Below are 15,907 nucleotides of genomic sequence, written 5' to 3' on the forward strand. Positions count from 1 at the left end.
GCACCAATTGGCTCGCCACTTGTCACTATATCTGTCAATTGGAAATGATGAATAACGATCATGCTATTGGTTAACTTTCCTACAAAACCAGTTTTGTTTTCTTTCTTTCTTTCAAAAAATAAATTAAAATTTCGTTCTTTTGTCATTTATTTGAAGCTAGTACCCTTTTTGAAGGGCACTTATTTTTATAATTCTTGCCATATCCATTTGCGCTATACCCCTAAAAACTTGCTTACGATGCTACGGTTTTCCTCAACAGTCGAATTTCCAACGTCAATCACACGCCAGTTGCCATAGCAACGCACATAATCTATTCGATTGTCACTTTCCCATTTGTCTTGCACCTGGTGGATAAACCGAATAGCTAATGGCTCCGTGGGACTAGTAGGTCCTTCAGCGATGGCTGCCAAACATTGGTTGGTAGGACTGAGTTTCTGACGGCCCAAACGTCGGCCTGCGGAGAACAGCATTCCCAAGGGTTCCCCTAGAAAGCCGATGATATTGGAATGTAGAGATGCACTGAAGGTGAGCTAGAAGATGTTTACACACAGAGGGAGTTGTTTTCGCCGTGTTGTTGGAATCCACTAGGAGTTGAAACAGCGAGATTTAAAATGCAGAAAGGACTAAAGGAAAATAAGGTATTTCATACCAAATAAAGAGAATGCTTTAATACAGCGAAATTCTTACAGAAGAAACTGCTTTCGAGAAAATTTAGTTGTTTCACGGTCTTGTTATCGGGTCGACTTTAACGACAAATCGGGCGTGTGTCAGATTCACTCCCAAGTTTCAAGGGATCTCGTTAATGTTAACGTCTGTCAGGACAGAGAGAGATAATAAATGTATCGGCTTAAAATTTTATTTGGGTTTCCTTCTTTCATCTGGTATGATTACTTAATATTGTCAAACCCTGTGAGAATTCCTAATCTTTTCTTTAATATTTTCCTCCCTAGAGGAGCCATTTATTGCCAGAATCAATTGTGAAATGTTCTTACAATGCAGTCATTTAGCACGTGCTATACAAGGAAAAATATTCAAACATCTATTACACGAGATCACGAAGAAATAACGCGGCGTTTGATAGCTAACATGATTTGCATGTATGCAAATCATGTTAGCTATCAAATGCGTATCCTTTCTTTATACGTGTCTCCTTATGAAACTCATATTTCAGCAACGTATTTAAAAGGAAAGAGAAATCATTCCATATTAAGTGATGGCATAATGAGAGTTGGAACAAGTTTTATACACTTTTTCCCCCCTCATTTATCATCCTATTTCTTAACTTGACAGCACCAACTAAAACAACTCATTGTGAAGCCAACCTTAGCAAATCTGTTGAAACGTTGGTTTCTGTGAAAACTTCTGCATAGATCGAGTGATATATAAGGATTTTTATCCCACTTTGCGATCCCCCGTACATAATCATCCGTCCGTCCAAGGAAAAATTTTAAAAAAAAAAAAAAAAAGGTTGAAATATAATTTAATGTGAAGCGAAGACAAATAATTTCCATATATTTGGACATTTTCCATAGCTAATTATAGGAGAAATGGTAAGCATAACAACAGAATACTCTGACACTTCCCCACCCACACGTCACCACTTTTACATCGACTTTCAAGTTCCCGTTTCCTTCCTGGTCTGGCATGGAAATAAGCATTTGCCAATCCTAAGAAGCAGGAGGGTTAATAGTGTTTACAAAAGGATGTAGATAAGCTGAAATTATGATTCGTAAAGTGACGAGTAAAATTTGCCCTATGCAGGTGAGAATAACTGCAAACCATCTGAAAAGAACGTGTAGAATTAATGAAGAATGTAAGGCAGATTTATGGTCTCAGAAGAATTATTTAATGATATATTGCCTGATCTTTGGCTGTGCACAGAAATTCATGTAACATTATTTCTGGCGGAATTAAGGTCAGAATATTTTTGGAAACGAAAGACAAACGTGCAGAAGTTCATGAAAGAAGTTAGGCTTAAGCAAAATGTAATATTAAGATATAAAAACAGCTAAAATAAATTAACTACGAAGGGACTAACATGGTTTGGCCCTACTATATTCCAGGAAAGTTTAGATAAATATTTATAGACGGACAGGATGAGGAATTAATAAAGAAAGTCACATTAAAGTATGCCAATACAAGTCAGATTCAAACCTTAATAAGTCTTGGTATTGATTTGGTGTTCTTTTTCAACAGTGGCATTAAGAAAATATCTCGTTTATAGTCTCTCGGTAAACATCTGCAGGAATGTCATTCTTCTGATAGCTATTTTATTTATTTTGGTTACTGGCATAAATACAATGCTGTGGATTGTCTTTAAATTGATAAATTTGAGACCGGTTAATAAATCTATTACGAAAAGTTAAAAACAAATAATATGAAGAGTTGATTTTTACTTAAAAAATCAACAAGTCGAGATGCTTTTATCCCGAGCGGTTTTTCCTCATGTCATCTGATTTTCCCTTTTATATTAAAAAAATAAATAAATAAGTATTTTATGATACACGTTTATTTTATCCCAGAGACCTTAGAGAATTCATCCTTCTCTAAGGTCAATATGTTTACCATAATTTCTCAGGATTTGTCTACTTTTTTGGAGAAATCCGAGTTTCTTCAACGTTCAGCTCCCCTCCACATATGAGTTCAGTTGGAAATATTTATCCCTTATAAAGATTCCGATTCCAGCGCATGTCTGTCTTTCCGATCGAAGGGAGAAATATCGCCATGTCTCCTTGTGACTGGGCTGAGAATGAGTTCGAAACAACGAGCAGAGGCTGAATTTTGGTTTGGTTTAGTCAAAGCTACTGTTCAGACTAGAACGTCATGTCTATCAATTAAGTGGATGTACTCAAGAACTTTGTGCATGGGGAAAAAAATAATGGGGCTGGGAGGAACAGATTTACACACACACATTTTATATAAATGTTGATGAAACACTTCACTAGGAATACAATCCAGAGGCAGGTTTTAAATTAACCCTTTATTGGGTCAACTTAAAACCTGCCAACCTAATAAATGTAAAGGTTATTTATTTATGTCCGGTGTAACAACTAATTTTTATTTATTTTTTATATTACTGTATTGGGGCAGTGTTTTTAGCTCTTATTAAATGAATATTCCTGAAGAAAATTTAATTTGAATTCCAAATAGAAAGCAAGGAAGGTGGGGGGGGGGGTACATGAAACCAATTAAGACCAGAGTAGAAGGTACAAAGTCGTTCTTTCCCAAAAAATTATTGTTTTTCCCGCAAAAAAAACAACAACACTGAGAATGAATACGCGCAATTGATAGGCAGAATAGTCACAAGCTTCACATAGTCTGTTACTTCAGCATAACTCAATCCAGCGCAAAAGTTTTCAAGCTAGTTCGTCTTTTCGGGTGGGGGGAAGGCAACATTTTTTTTTTTTTAAATCTGGTCCACACGCGAAAGGCCACAAGATCTATAGCACACTAGTGTTGTGTGTGGGCAAGAGGAATAGACTAAAGGAGGAGTCTGTTCACGTTTTATTGAACAGCTACGGGTTGTAATCTTTGGGGAAGGCAGAGTGGGAGGAACTGTTCCAAAGGAGAAAAGTAAATGGAATGAAAGAGGAGGAAGTGAAGTTGGTTCGGTGAGTTTCAACATGGACTGTAAAAGGATGTTGGTTAATAGTAGCTCTTGTTTTAATGGTTTTGGAAGAGTACAGGAACAATAGTAGCCAATTCAGCAGAGTTGTCCATGAAAGTATCTGTAGGAGAGGCTCATGGTAGAAACTGAATGTGTGTGTGAGAGAGAGAGAGAGGGGGGGGGGATTGAAGTGAACTTGTGAGATAGGAATCATTAATTAGCCGGATTGCTCCCTTCTGGACAATCGAGCAATCTTATAGAAGATTTTGGTGCTCCATCCCTAATATGGGAACAATATTCCATATTCGGGGTGGGCAGATTTGGACTTTGTATAGAGTTAACAGCTGTTAAGGTGTGAAGCAGTGTCTTGAGCGAGAAACGTACACCAAGTTTTTTGGCGACGGCAGACGCTATAATTGGAATGTGGTTGTGCCAGGAAAGATCAGAGGTGCAGGTCAGTCCAAGAAGAAGCATGCTATTTCCGTATGAGAACCTGATTAATTAACTTTCGGTCAAAAAAAAAGTTCTTCTTGGTTCCCTGTTCGTCCAAGACGGATCTATTTCCAGATACAAGACGGTGCCCTTCTTCCGACTACGCTACGGAAGTGTGGTGCACTTTTATGTTTTATAAGGTAAGGGATCTTGGTGTATTGGTAGAAAAGAATTTGAAGTTCAAAGGTCACATAGCAAAAGTTGCAAATACAACTCTATGCTGAACCGAACCCTGACATGTAAGGATAAGGAAGTAATTTTGCCTCTTTATAAGGCTTTGATAAGACCACACCTGGATTATTGTGTGCAGATTTGATCTCCCGAGTTCCAAGGGGATAAAGAAGCTGTGGAAAGGGTGCAAAGAAGAGTTACAAAGATTATATCCGGAGTATGGGATTTAGATTATGAGGACAGATTGCGAGTATGTGGATTACAGACTCTGGTTAACAGGAGAAAGAGGGGTGATATGATAGAGGTCTATAAACTTTTGTTATAGCATTTGAAATGATGAAATATTTCGTTATATGGAAGGCAGGGAGAGAACACGGGGGCATCCATGGAAGTTAAGGTTGTTCTCAGTCAAGAAAGGGGTAAGAGCTAGGTTTTTCTCCCAGAGAGCAGTGAGTGAGTGGAATAATTTGCTCTTAGGGGTAGTGAGTGCATCTAGTGTAAATGAATTTAAGGAAGGAAGGTATGATAGTTGGGTTGGATAATTTACAGCCTCGCTCGATGAGTCTTTGACTCCCTGGAGGTCTCAGATAATAATAATAATAATAATTTATACTTGCATGTTCCAGCGGTTCCGTTACACATTCCGAAGAACAAATGCATCTTGGTTGAAAAGATACGCGCTCAGCCTTCTAGGAATAAGAGGAATACAGTGGTATCTCGCTAATCCGAACCCTCCAGTAATCCGAACTGCGGTTTGAAAGAAAAAAAGTTATATTTATTACGTATTATTATTTTGTGTACTATTATTTTTATTTAATAATTATTTTAATTATTATTTATTTTATTATTATTACAATACAGTATTTTTTCATACTGTCGATTGTACGGTTATACTGGAGGCCTATTTTGATTTATTGTGTGTTCACGTTTGCTTTTTTATACTGTACAGTACGTACTGTATTGTCGGCATGAATCACAAATATACACAAAAAGAGGAAATTCAAAACGTGCATAACTTGGTTAAAAATATAAATCCAGATGTTGAAATTTCACAAACATGTTAGGGAATGGATCACAGGTAGAACCGAAAGTGAATTCGAAATCAGATGCTGAAATTATGAATATGACGCTACATATTTTATTATGTAGAATCATCATCTTCTAATGAATTAGAAGACGATGATAAAGATGAAGAACTCGAAGGGAAAAAAAAAGTAAAACATGAAGAGGCAGTTGACAGTTTTAATGTGTGTATAGAATGGGCTAAGCAGAATGATAGGCCATTCCACAAAATTTTATTGCTAAATGCAGCTCTGAGAAAAAGCATTCGAAAAAAGTTTAGCTTCGAAGAAACAAAAGAAAATCAGTGACAAAGAAATAAAAACCTTTTTGTGTGTGTGTGTGTGTGTGTGTGTTATTCTGTGAAACTTTTTTGTGTTGTGTACAAGAAAGTGACATTTTTTACGCATATTAAATTCTGTACAGAAGAATGAAATTTTATTAAATCAGAATCCTCAACAATACAGGTACATACAAACTAAATTTTTACTAAAATAAACTTGTGTATTGTATTATTTTTTAAGTTTTACATTACAGTACAGTAGTTTTTGTCTATCAGTTACTTCATTTATTTACAGAATTAAATTGATGTTCCAATTTCTTGAGGGGACTTTGCTAATCCGTACTTCTCGCTAATCCAAACGAGCACGGTTTTTATTAGTTCGGATTACCGAGATACCACTGTATTTATATGAAGACTTCATCTGAAACATTCGCCGATGTCCCATAGGTCCCTCCCCCCTCAAATAGACTAACCAGCCTAAAAACTTGCGCAACTAATAGATATAATAATAATATATCACCTAGAGCCTTGCTACATAAGTTCCTGTCTTCCTAAAGGGAATTAATAATTTCTCCAGAAATGTTTCTTTAAGTCATAAAGCACTTCTTGAAAATCATGAAAAACAAAACATGGAATTGTTCATACCAGTAGTGTAATTGTTGTTGAATTTTGTTGGGTTAGTATCACTCTACCTTCCATAAAAAAGCGAACTCGAAGCTTCTCTTTCATTGTATTTCTAGTTAAATATTTCATCGACACATGACATATGCAAATCTGTTTCGTCTCCCCACACACCTCTATAGCAAAATGTATGGAATTCTAACTCGCCTTAAAGTATACTGGATTTGTCCATCTATGCGTACAGTACTATTTTATATTATTATTATCATCTGAAATTCTAATATATAACAATAATTATTTTTCAATAGATGATGTTTAAAAGATATTTTCTTTGAACATGCTATCTATAATTAGGCATGCACGTGCTTATATTAATATCTGAGGTCCCATCAGCTTGCTTATTATGACTTTGTTTTCAATTGCTTTGATATCCTCACTAAAACATGTAATTTTATGTTGTATTTTGTGTGTCGAAGTTTCACTAATTCTATTTTTTTCCCTATCTTTTTATTCTTTTCTCTTTCAGTGGAATCAAAAGACGAGACGCAGGAACTGACAGCCCCTCACAAAATCGATGGTCAAGACATAAACAGTCCTGAAGCGTACGATCAGCAAGCGGCCATCTCAACCTTCGCTAATCCCGTTGATCCTTGTTCTACCAGTAGGGATTCCTTCTCGGAGGAGAAAGAAGATGCCGTACTGAAGCCATGCGAAGTGGGAAGTCATTGTGCAGTGGAAGAGGAGAATGAGGAGCAAGTGGAGGAGGACCTTCCGTGTGCCTCGCCTCATGAGCCTGTAACTGCAGAGAACATTACTTCGGACAGTGACTGCAGCAGGATTGGTGAGGCTACAAACATGGCTTCTGCACTGTATGCCGACGATGGTCCGTTGGATTTCAGCTGTAAGGTACCTGCTCGTGACACGGGATCACCCTCGAAATCGGTAATGGATGGACCTCTGGATTTATCTGTTCCCCAGAGAAGACCATCGCCAGAACAGTCTCCACGGAAAACGAAGATCGCGCGCTTGGAAAACTCCCATCCCAGCAGTCCTTGGTGTTACCTCTCACCTCGTAGCGTTTTGATGACCGCTGTCAAAGGGGTTGTTAGCAGGGCCCAACTCAGGAACGGAATGGTAAAAGCCGAGTGCGAAGACCAGCCTTCTGCTGGATTTCGTAACGTCGCTTCAAAGGATCAGAGCGCGCAGAAGCAGTCTGTAATTAGAAGCACCTCCAAGCATCATCACGTTGCTATGGAAACGACAAGCGTTTCCTTGAATAATGCTCTTCCTGTGGAAGAGCGTCGAGTGTCGAGGAGTAGCAGCCATAAAGGCAGTCGTTCATCGGATTGGCGTCGCCAGCTCAATCAGAATTCCGATGAAGTGAAACAAGCTTCGAAGTCAAAACGCCATCGAACTTCGTCAGCAAACGTTCCTCAGCCACCATCGTGTGTGTCCGTGCAGTCTGCTCTGTTGGGATATCCCAGTGACATGCTCAGGGATGCGGTGCCATTGCCAAGGAAACTCGTGCGTGGTCAGGACGTGTGGATAGGAAGAGGAGCCGAACAGACACGGCAAATCCTCAAGTGCATGTGGTGTGGACAGTCTTTCAAGTCGCTGGACGACATGACGACGCACATGAAACTGACCCAGCATTACACCAACATCATCAGCCAGGAACAGATCACATCATGGAGAGCCCCAGAGGACAAGCTCAGTGCTCAGGCTCATGTCAACGCTGTCTTAACGTGCAAAGTATGCAATCAGGCATTCAGCAGCCTCAAAGAGCTCAGCTATCATATAGTAAAAAATTCCCACTATCGGGAATACCACTCAAAACCCCCTCTGGCAGGAGAAAGCAAACGTCATCACAGCCACAAGGAAAAGAGAAAGAAAGCGCTTTCGGTTAGAAAACTTCTGGAATTGGAACGTCTAGAACATATTAAGTCAGAGGCGAAGGAACCGTCTCAAAACAATGCAGATCCTCCAGTGGATGGGAAGGTTTCATGCGAGGAATGTGGCGAAAAGGTGGATGCCAAAGACTTCGTGTCGCACATCAAAAGTTGTTCTCAGGGATCAAAAGTAGGAAATACGGGCTCTACCTCACTCATTACGCCACAGTCAAAGTCAGGGACTTTGAATGAAACCAGCAGTGCACCTCCTACCATGGAACAGCCGGAAATCAAACGAGAGATTCTCTCTCCGCATGAGGGAACCACCCCGGATAAAAAAAATTCGAAAGGAAGAAAAAGTTCTCAAGTTCCATCAGTGCTTAACGCCATAGAGAAACTAATAGAAAAGAACTTTAACGCCAGAAGCCGAAAACCCTCATCTGGCATCTTGCAGAGGTTGGGTATCGAAGAGGAAGTCTGTCTTCCCTGGCATCGCAGCTATTTTACGGACCCGCCGACACTGCGCGCTTCTTCAAAGGTCTCATCTAGATATCCTAATCAACGTAGCGTCTCATCTGCAGACGGGAGGTCACCAGAGGGTATGGGGGCAACATGCAGCGGTAGTAACAGCCCAAGTCCCGTCTCCACTCCATCGACTGTCATTTGCAGCTCTCCGGGAATTGCTACCTCAGTAACCCCTGATACCTCGGCGCCGACGTTGTCTCCTGTCACTGCTACATCCCCTTCCCCAATCCCCAGAGAAAGTGGAAGGGAAACAGAATCTGTAGGAGATGTTATTATTAAGACCGAGGCTGCTGGGATTAGGCCTTCATGCAGCGAAATATCAGACAATGTTCAAGACGTTTTTTCTGGAATGGTCGCAGAGTTCAAATACGAAGCTGTCACCCCAGCCGGGAGCGATGGAGAGGCAACAGACTGCGAACAAGACAATTTCGCTAGCCCTCCACAATCTCCTTCAGAACATGCAACCTTCCCTTCCGAAAGCAGAAGTTCACCAAAAGAAGAGGAAAACACCGACTGTGAAACCTCAGCGGCATCTCCGACGGCCAGTTCAGGCCAGTCTACTTCGGATCCTGTGAATGGGAATCCTTTACGCGAACTCCAGAAACTTCTGGACAAGACGGAAGCTCACATGTCTCGGACTGTTCTTCCTACAGTGCCACAGTCCCTTCTGGCTTTTGGCTGGCTTCACGAGAGCGCAGGATCCCCATTGAAGTGTGCCTTCTGTGACAATCACTTCACTTGTCCGAGTGCCTATAGACACCATCTCAGTGAGGTGCATTTTCTCGAACCCGGAGCCGACTCCGCAACGACAAAAAAGTGCAAAGATAAATGCAATGGCGATAGTTCCGGCAAGCAGCCGTCAGAGGGATCATCACAGGAGGAGAGCCCCCACTCCAAGTTTCTAAAATACAGTGAACTGGCTAAGCAACTCTCTAGTAAATATGTATGATAATTCAATGGTTGTGTGTGTGAGTGCGTACGTCTTGTCGTTTCCTGGGGAATTTAATCATAACGTCGACGTGATTATCAAGGATTCTGCAGCCCAAGCAAAGGTGACTTGTGGAATATTCATGAGCTTATTGGATCATTTCCCCAAAACGTGCATTTGTTAATAGCTGTACATGTATGATGCAATTGCACCAGATCCCAACGATTTAAAGAAACCCCCATTTGCACCCCCTCCCCTTCATTAAAAACTTCCATGTTAACATGTGTCGGTCACTGACTTAAAACTGCTTCATACATTGCAACACTGACACCATTCACTGGAGCGAAAATTTGGAAAACGAAGTTGTTTCTTGTTATATCATTTCATTCTGTTGTAGCAACATTGCTGCTGCAAGGATCCTAAGGGGTGATCCAAAAGTTCTCAGACCGCGGTGATAAACGAGAATAAGGTAACCTATCTTTGTAATGTTTACCGCCAGCTTCAAATTCGAAGGTAATACGCTAGTTTTAGCGACGCTTTCCTCTTTTGGGACGGTGTTTATTTCCCAAATCGATCTCTTTAAATTTCGACTCCTTTCAGAGAAATCTTGAACTGTAAGACAAGAATTTTCTCGTTCCTGAAACCTGTGAAATCCTCGGAACGAAATTTATTAATTTCTAAGAATTTTTAAGAATTTAATGACCATACTGTTCACAAGGCGATAGATGGTCCACTGCATCGCGAATCGTTCTTTAGTAACTTCCAGTTGCATCTGAAACCATGAAACATATGAAAACGTATCGGATACAAACTTCAAACAAAATTGTGTGTGAATTAAACGTTGTTAAGTTAAATCGTTGCATGTCTCGGATAGCTAGTAGTCGTGCTGACATTGCCGACGTTAGCAACATGGGCATTACTCCATTAGTTATATCGATTGTAGGATCGTGGAATACGTTGGGGATCTTACAATACTGTTTCTGATTGAAACTCTTTTGGGAACTTTTGGATTACCCCTTATGTTCATTTGGTCTACAGAATTTAGTAATTAATGATAAATAAAATGCTGTCTGAATATCGAAATCTATGGAATTATTGTACGTTATTCATAAATCACTGAAATATTGTTACTAAAAGTTATCCCCTTTTTTTTTTTTTTTAAATATTACAACGCAGGTCCATAATATAATTAAAATGAAGACAGAAAAAAATTCGGATTCTGGATCAAGTATCCCTCCCCCCCCCCCCATATTGATATAGAGTTGAATACAAATCTGATCATCACTTTTGATTATGCGAATCTCACTCACGACAAGCTGTAAACCTACAATATAAGTAATGAAAGAAGTGATCGGCCAACCAGGCCAGCATTTATAATAGTCCACAAAGATATTTAAATTACGAATGAAACTAACCACACTAACTCAAGGAGAAGTCTGCTCTTAAAAAAATAAATAATCATATTTTATTAAACTGGAAATATATAAAAAAAAAAACTTAAAAGCAGAAGTTATGGAAATCAAATAAAACCACATACCAGTTATTACAGTTGATGGGAAAATAACTGCAATGTAGATTAGTCATGCATATTTATTCAAATTCATTGATATAATGACCAAGTAAGGTGCATTTTCAGTCCCTTTTATTTCATTTGATTATTATTATTTTTTTTTTAAACCAGTGCTCCAGTTCCCATTTTTAGCTTATTTGGCGTTATAATTTTACCTGTTCATACTCTTAAGAAAACCAAATTGCAAAATTTCTAATAAAACTGATCTCAAATCATTCCAATGAAATTGGATTAATAATGTATCCAGTATTCTTCTTCTCGGGTTTGGTTGTTCTGCTATAAATCAGGGGGTGTTTTATTAACATAAAATATTTTATTATGCCAATAATGAAACTATTTAACGATTTTTCGATACATGAGGAATTTACTTAGATCACAATGATGAAGTCAGCCTACGTTGTATTATTTCGGAAATAGCATCAAATTCTTGACGAAAATGGAGGTAGGAATAATGCATAGTTCCATAAAACTATATTTTATTTACAATAAGTATCTGATATTATTCTAGGAAGAGATAACCAGCTATTTATAATTAATGTCAACGTAAAAATACTGGATGGCGCCACCTAGCCTAGTCGGTAACGAGGTCCTTGATGGGAAGAATTCAAATCACGCCTAGGGAATGCAAGGGATCTTTTATAAAGGCTTTACAAGAAAGTGAGTTAGTTGTGATCTTACACGGAGGTATCAGGATAAAGTCGAATTTTTTCTTACAGAAAAGAGACCGTTGGAACACGTTCATTGGCAAAGATTATTACTAAACTTTGACAATAGGGGTAACCGCCCTATCAATCAGCGAAATTCAGGTTATAAGTCAGATTAGTTGTCTTTTTAATATGCCATTGAACCCATTGTGTGAATAATACATACATAAACGAAATATATGTTGTTGGCAAAATCATATCATTCTAGACAGATTTTTCTATTCGTTTTGACTTCAAAATGCAAATGAATTTCAAACATTTTAATTTAGCTTCCAAGGCACAATACATGTTTTAGATTTCGATAGTCAATTTCTTCCCTCCAAGGTTCAATGTACACAGTCCCATTAACTTTCCAAGCTGAATTATATCTGCAATTTTTGAAGAACTGCTTTGGCACATTACATGGGGGGGGGGGGAATATAAGTATACCACGTGAGGTTGAGCTCTCACTACACTACAAATAGTGATCCTTGCCTTGAGTCATTAATTGTGCTGTAAGTGTGACTAAACAACAAAAACCATCACCTAACTATTCTGATTCTAAAGAGAAGTGAACGCACCTGTCTATGATGGTTACATTGACTGACTTTAATCTGGTTAGTGGTTCAGAATTAAGAAGGGAAAAACTTGAACCCTAATTGAATAACTGTTTTTGCAATATAAAGCAATTTTCGAATTGATACAGATGCCAATCCCAACGATAGTTAAAATGTAGCAGTTGTATGTCACCGTGCGACAAAGGATTATTACAGTTCGGTGAAATTAGTCGAAATACTGCAGGAATGGTAAGCTTTAAAAGTTTGTTACTTTTAAATTTTTTTAAAGGAAGCTTTGCATGTTGCTTTGGTTAGGATAGAGAGGCCTAAGGGTGTAAAAGGCATTGCCTCAGAGCTTCATGAAAGTGAATCATAAAATCAGTATGGAAATATTTTGATTAACATTTTTAATTATTAAGTATTAAACAAAAACACAATGTAAATAGTGTTTAATAAACACATTGCGTTTAATAAATATAAATAAATTAAATATTAATTATTCAATATATTCTCCAAGAACCAAGCAAAAAATAATTAAACACACACAAAAAAAATAATTATTTGTTGCTAATTTGTAGCGAATAACATCCGTACCCCAGCCAACGTCGATGAAGCTCTGTGGTTGGTTCGAATCCTATCTACGACGCAAAGAACCTTAATCGGGACTTTTAAAAGGTGAATTGGTATTCTCACAAGCTTTTCCTCCCGGAAACTAGGATTTTTTTCGTTGGCCAAATCGGTCATGAGAACACATGCAATTTACGCACAAATATATGTATTTAGGCATAAGAGACTTAACCACCTTATCCTAAAAAATATGGTTACGAAAAATTGATCATTTTAAATCGATGGGTGTCCGCTTTTATGAAGCTCGTTTTAATTACTAGCCTTAGAGCCTAAAACTGTAGTTACGCCTCTATTAGAGGGGTCATTTTCTATAATTTAATTGAAATTGTATAAGTTATGGCACAATAACGTCAGGCAATAGTATAATGTTTTCATTACGAATATGAAAAGTATACTTCCATTTCTACTGAAACTTGCTCATAATATAGTGATGCTCAGCCTACGATTGCAACGGTCGGAGTCGGACCAACAAGATTTAATGATGCACTGCGATTCCTCTAATAAAGGGTGTATGTTAGATATCTGACTACTGCACATTAGTACTGCGATTTGGACTAAGGACCTAAAGTCGAAAACTATGCTTTGGAGCCCATTGGTGACTTTACGGAAGTTCGATAAGCATAGCAGCAACTATCTGCACTTGTTACGTGTGATTTATAAAAAATATAAAGCAGAATTGTCGTTTCTTCTTAATACTACAGAACAGTGAATGTTCATTCCTCGTGCTATCTATCTTCCTGTTTTTTTTTATCAAAAAAAAAAAAAAAAAGCACAAAGTGCTCATATAAAGTCATATAACAAATATCAGCAATATAAAATTGACTAGTAATTCGCGTAATTGACAAAATGACATAAACAAAAATACAAGCATAGTATATGACAGTTCAAGACATATGCAACCAAAAATCGAAAAAAGAAAAAGACCACATATTACGATACAAATACTTATTAGGGGGACTACTACGATAATGGCTAAATCAGAAAGGTTATGCATCACTTAACACACGCAGTAAAAGCAGGGTGAGGAGGAAACCTGATGGGTGGAAGCTGCACTTAGTGAGAAGTGCGATTATTCCACTTTCTACATCCAGTTGTTATATAATGTAATAGTTACTTCTAACGATATGCTTCTATTGAAAATGTGCATACCCTGGAGGATAAAATCTGTTCATATAAATCGTACGGTAGTCGCTGCGCTATTTTGTTGTCATTCAAATTACATTCGCGTATCAGGGATACCGAAATTATTTATTTATTCAGTGATTTATTATTCATGAAATATCGATAGTTTAGCATTCTTTGAACGGTAAGAATAACTCTCTGAATACGTTTTATTATTATTTTTATGAATAGTCCGTTTTCTGTTGAACGACAAAAAAAAAAAAAGAAAAAAAAAGACATAATCTTGGCGATAGGAAACAGTCTAATTCAGAACAGTAAATATAAAGCATCTAGAAGAGAAAAAAAAAAAAAAAAATATATATATATATATATATAATGTCGGATATGAAACTTATCTGGCTTTATCGGTCTATATATAATTGACCTTCAGCCTTTTAATCTTAAAGAAATAGATGTGAGAGAATACAAATAAGCCTCGTGTTTAGAATATAATGCGAATAACATTAATACATTGACAGATCAAGCAAAGAAAAAAAAACTTCACTGGAGTGCATAATTTACTGGAATTCTATGGTGTAGTCGGTATGACATACATCTTGATGGGAAACATTTTGTTTCAGTTCAAGTTGGAACCGAAAAATCCGAGGTCGTTTTTTTAGCAATACTAATTTTACTCTCTCAGATGTATCTGCGCAGGCTATTTTTCTAGAATTCAATGTCGTTCGTTCGCAAAACAAGGAAAAAATCCGAAGTATTTGTGGTACAGCAGTTGTAATTTTCTCATCTCTTGATGTGGTCATGTACATAAATGCCGTAATTACAGTATTCATAGATCCCTTGAGCGTTTCCATACATTACATAATTGTATGAAAAACTGTTTTGCCTATTCATTTATTTTAATTATTGAGATCTTATTAAATTTAAATGTTAACACAGGTTGATGCTACTTTGGGCTTTCGAATAGATTCAATTTATGTCGTTCATCTAGTAGTCTCGGTTTGAAAATACGTGGAGAACACCACTTTTTTTTTTTTTTTTTTTTGTTATATATAGATATGGAAGAAATCGTTTTTCATGAAGGTATTCGAAATCGAAAAAAAAGTATGTCAAGTCTGAAATAAAGATGTTTTCGTATAAGTAAAAATAAATGTATTTTTATTTTGAGCTATCACATTCTTAGAAAATTATTGAAGTAATACAGAGTCTTAATATTACCTGACAATAAGTACATGCTCATGATATTTGCGAATAAAGGCTTGAATATGCTTATGCTAATAAGGTTCATAGGGAAGACATCAATATTTGCTAAAATTCCATTATTTCATATGACACTTTATCCTTCAAGTTGAAATCATCTCCTATACATTATACATTCTGTAATCATTCGCTGTATACGACCTACCCTAAACTTATGTTCGCATTTCATTTCAATTTGAATTCCATTGGATATTTGGATATTCTCTATCATAATTCAGACTTAATACACATCTGATTATCGAAAATATAAAAATTCATCAAGAAATCGCTTGAGATCGAAATGTCAAACATATACAGATTAGCATATGCTTCTGCTGAATCTACCTAACCTGTTCAAATAATTTCCTGGTTCAGTTTTGCTAAAAGGCACTTCACGATTGAGAATAATTTATCATTTGAAATTATGCGATGCTTTTAAAGCTAAAACACTTATTATAAAATCTGCATTTCGTACAGCATAAATACGCTCAGAAATGAAAACGTGAAATAAATATTTATTAACATATATATCTCTTT

At 37.3% G+C, this 15,907-nt stretch overlaps 1 protein-coding gene across 1 annotated transcript in view; it reads left to right on the forward strand.

Moving 5' to 3' along the window:
* Positions 1-9,855, forward strand: part of LOC150100930 (protein tiptop-like) — a 142,345-nt gene extending 132,490 nt beyond the window's left edge. The window contains exon 2 of the mRNA XM_090402226.1: positions 6,760-9,855. Within this exon, the coding sequence (XP_090258352.1) occupies positions 6,760-9,596 (2,837 nt within the window). The 3' untranslated portion in view covers positions 9,597-9,855. The remainder of the gene's footprint in view (positions 1-6,759) is intronic.
* Positions 9,856-15,907: the final 6,052 nt, after the last annotated feature.

This window comes from Typopeltis vanoorti, chromosome 12, assembly GCF_054136105.1.
Source record: "Typopeltis vanoorti isolate ZY-2024b chromosome 12, IOZ_Tvanoo_1.0, whole genome shotgun sequence".
NCBI lineage: Eukaryota > Metazoa > Arthropoda > Arachnida > Uropygi > Thelyphonidae > Typopeltis > Typopeltis vanoorti.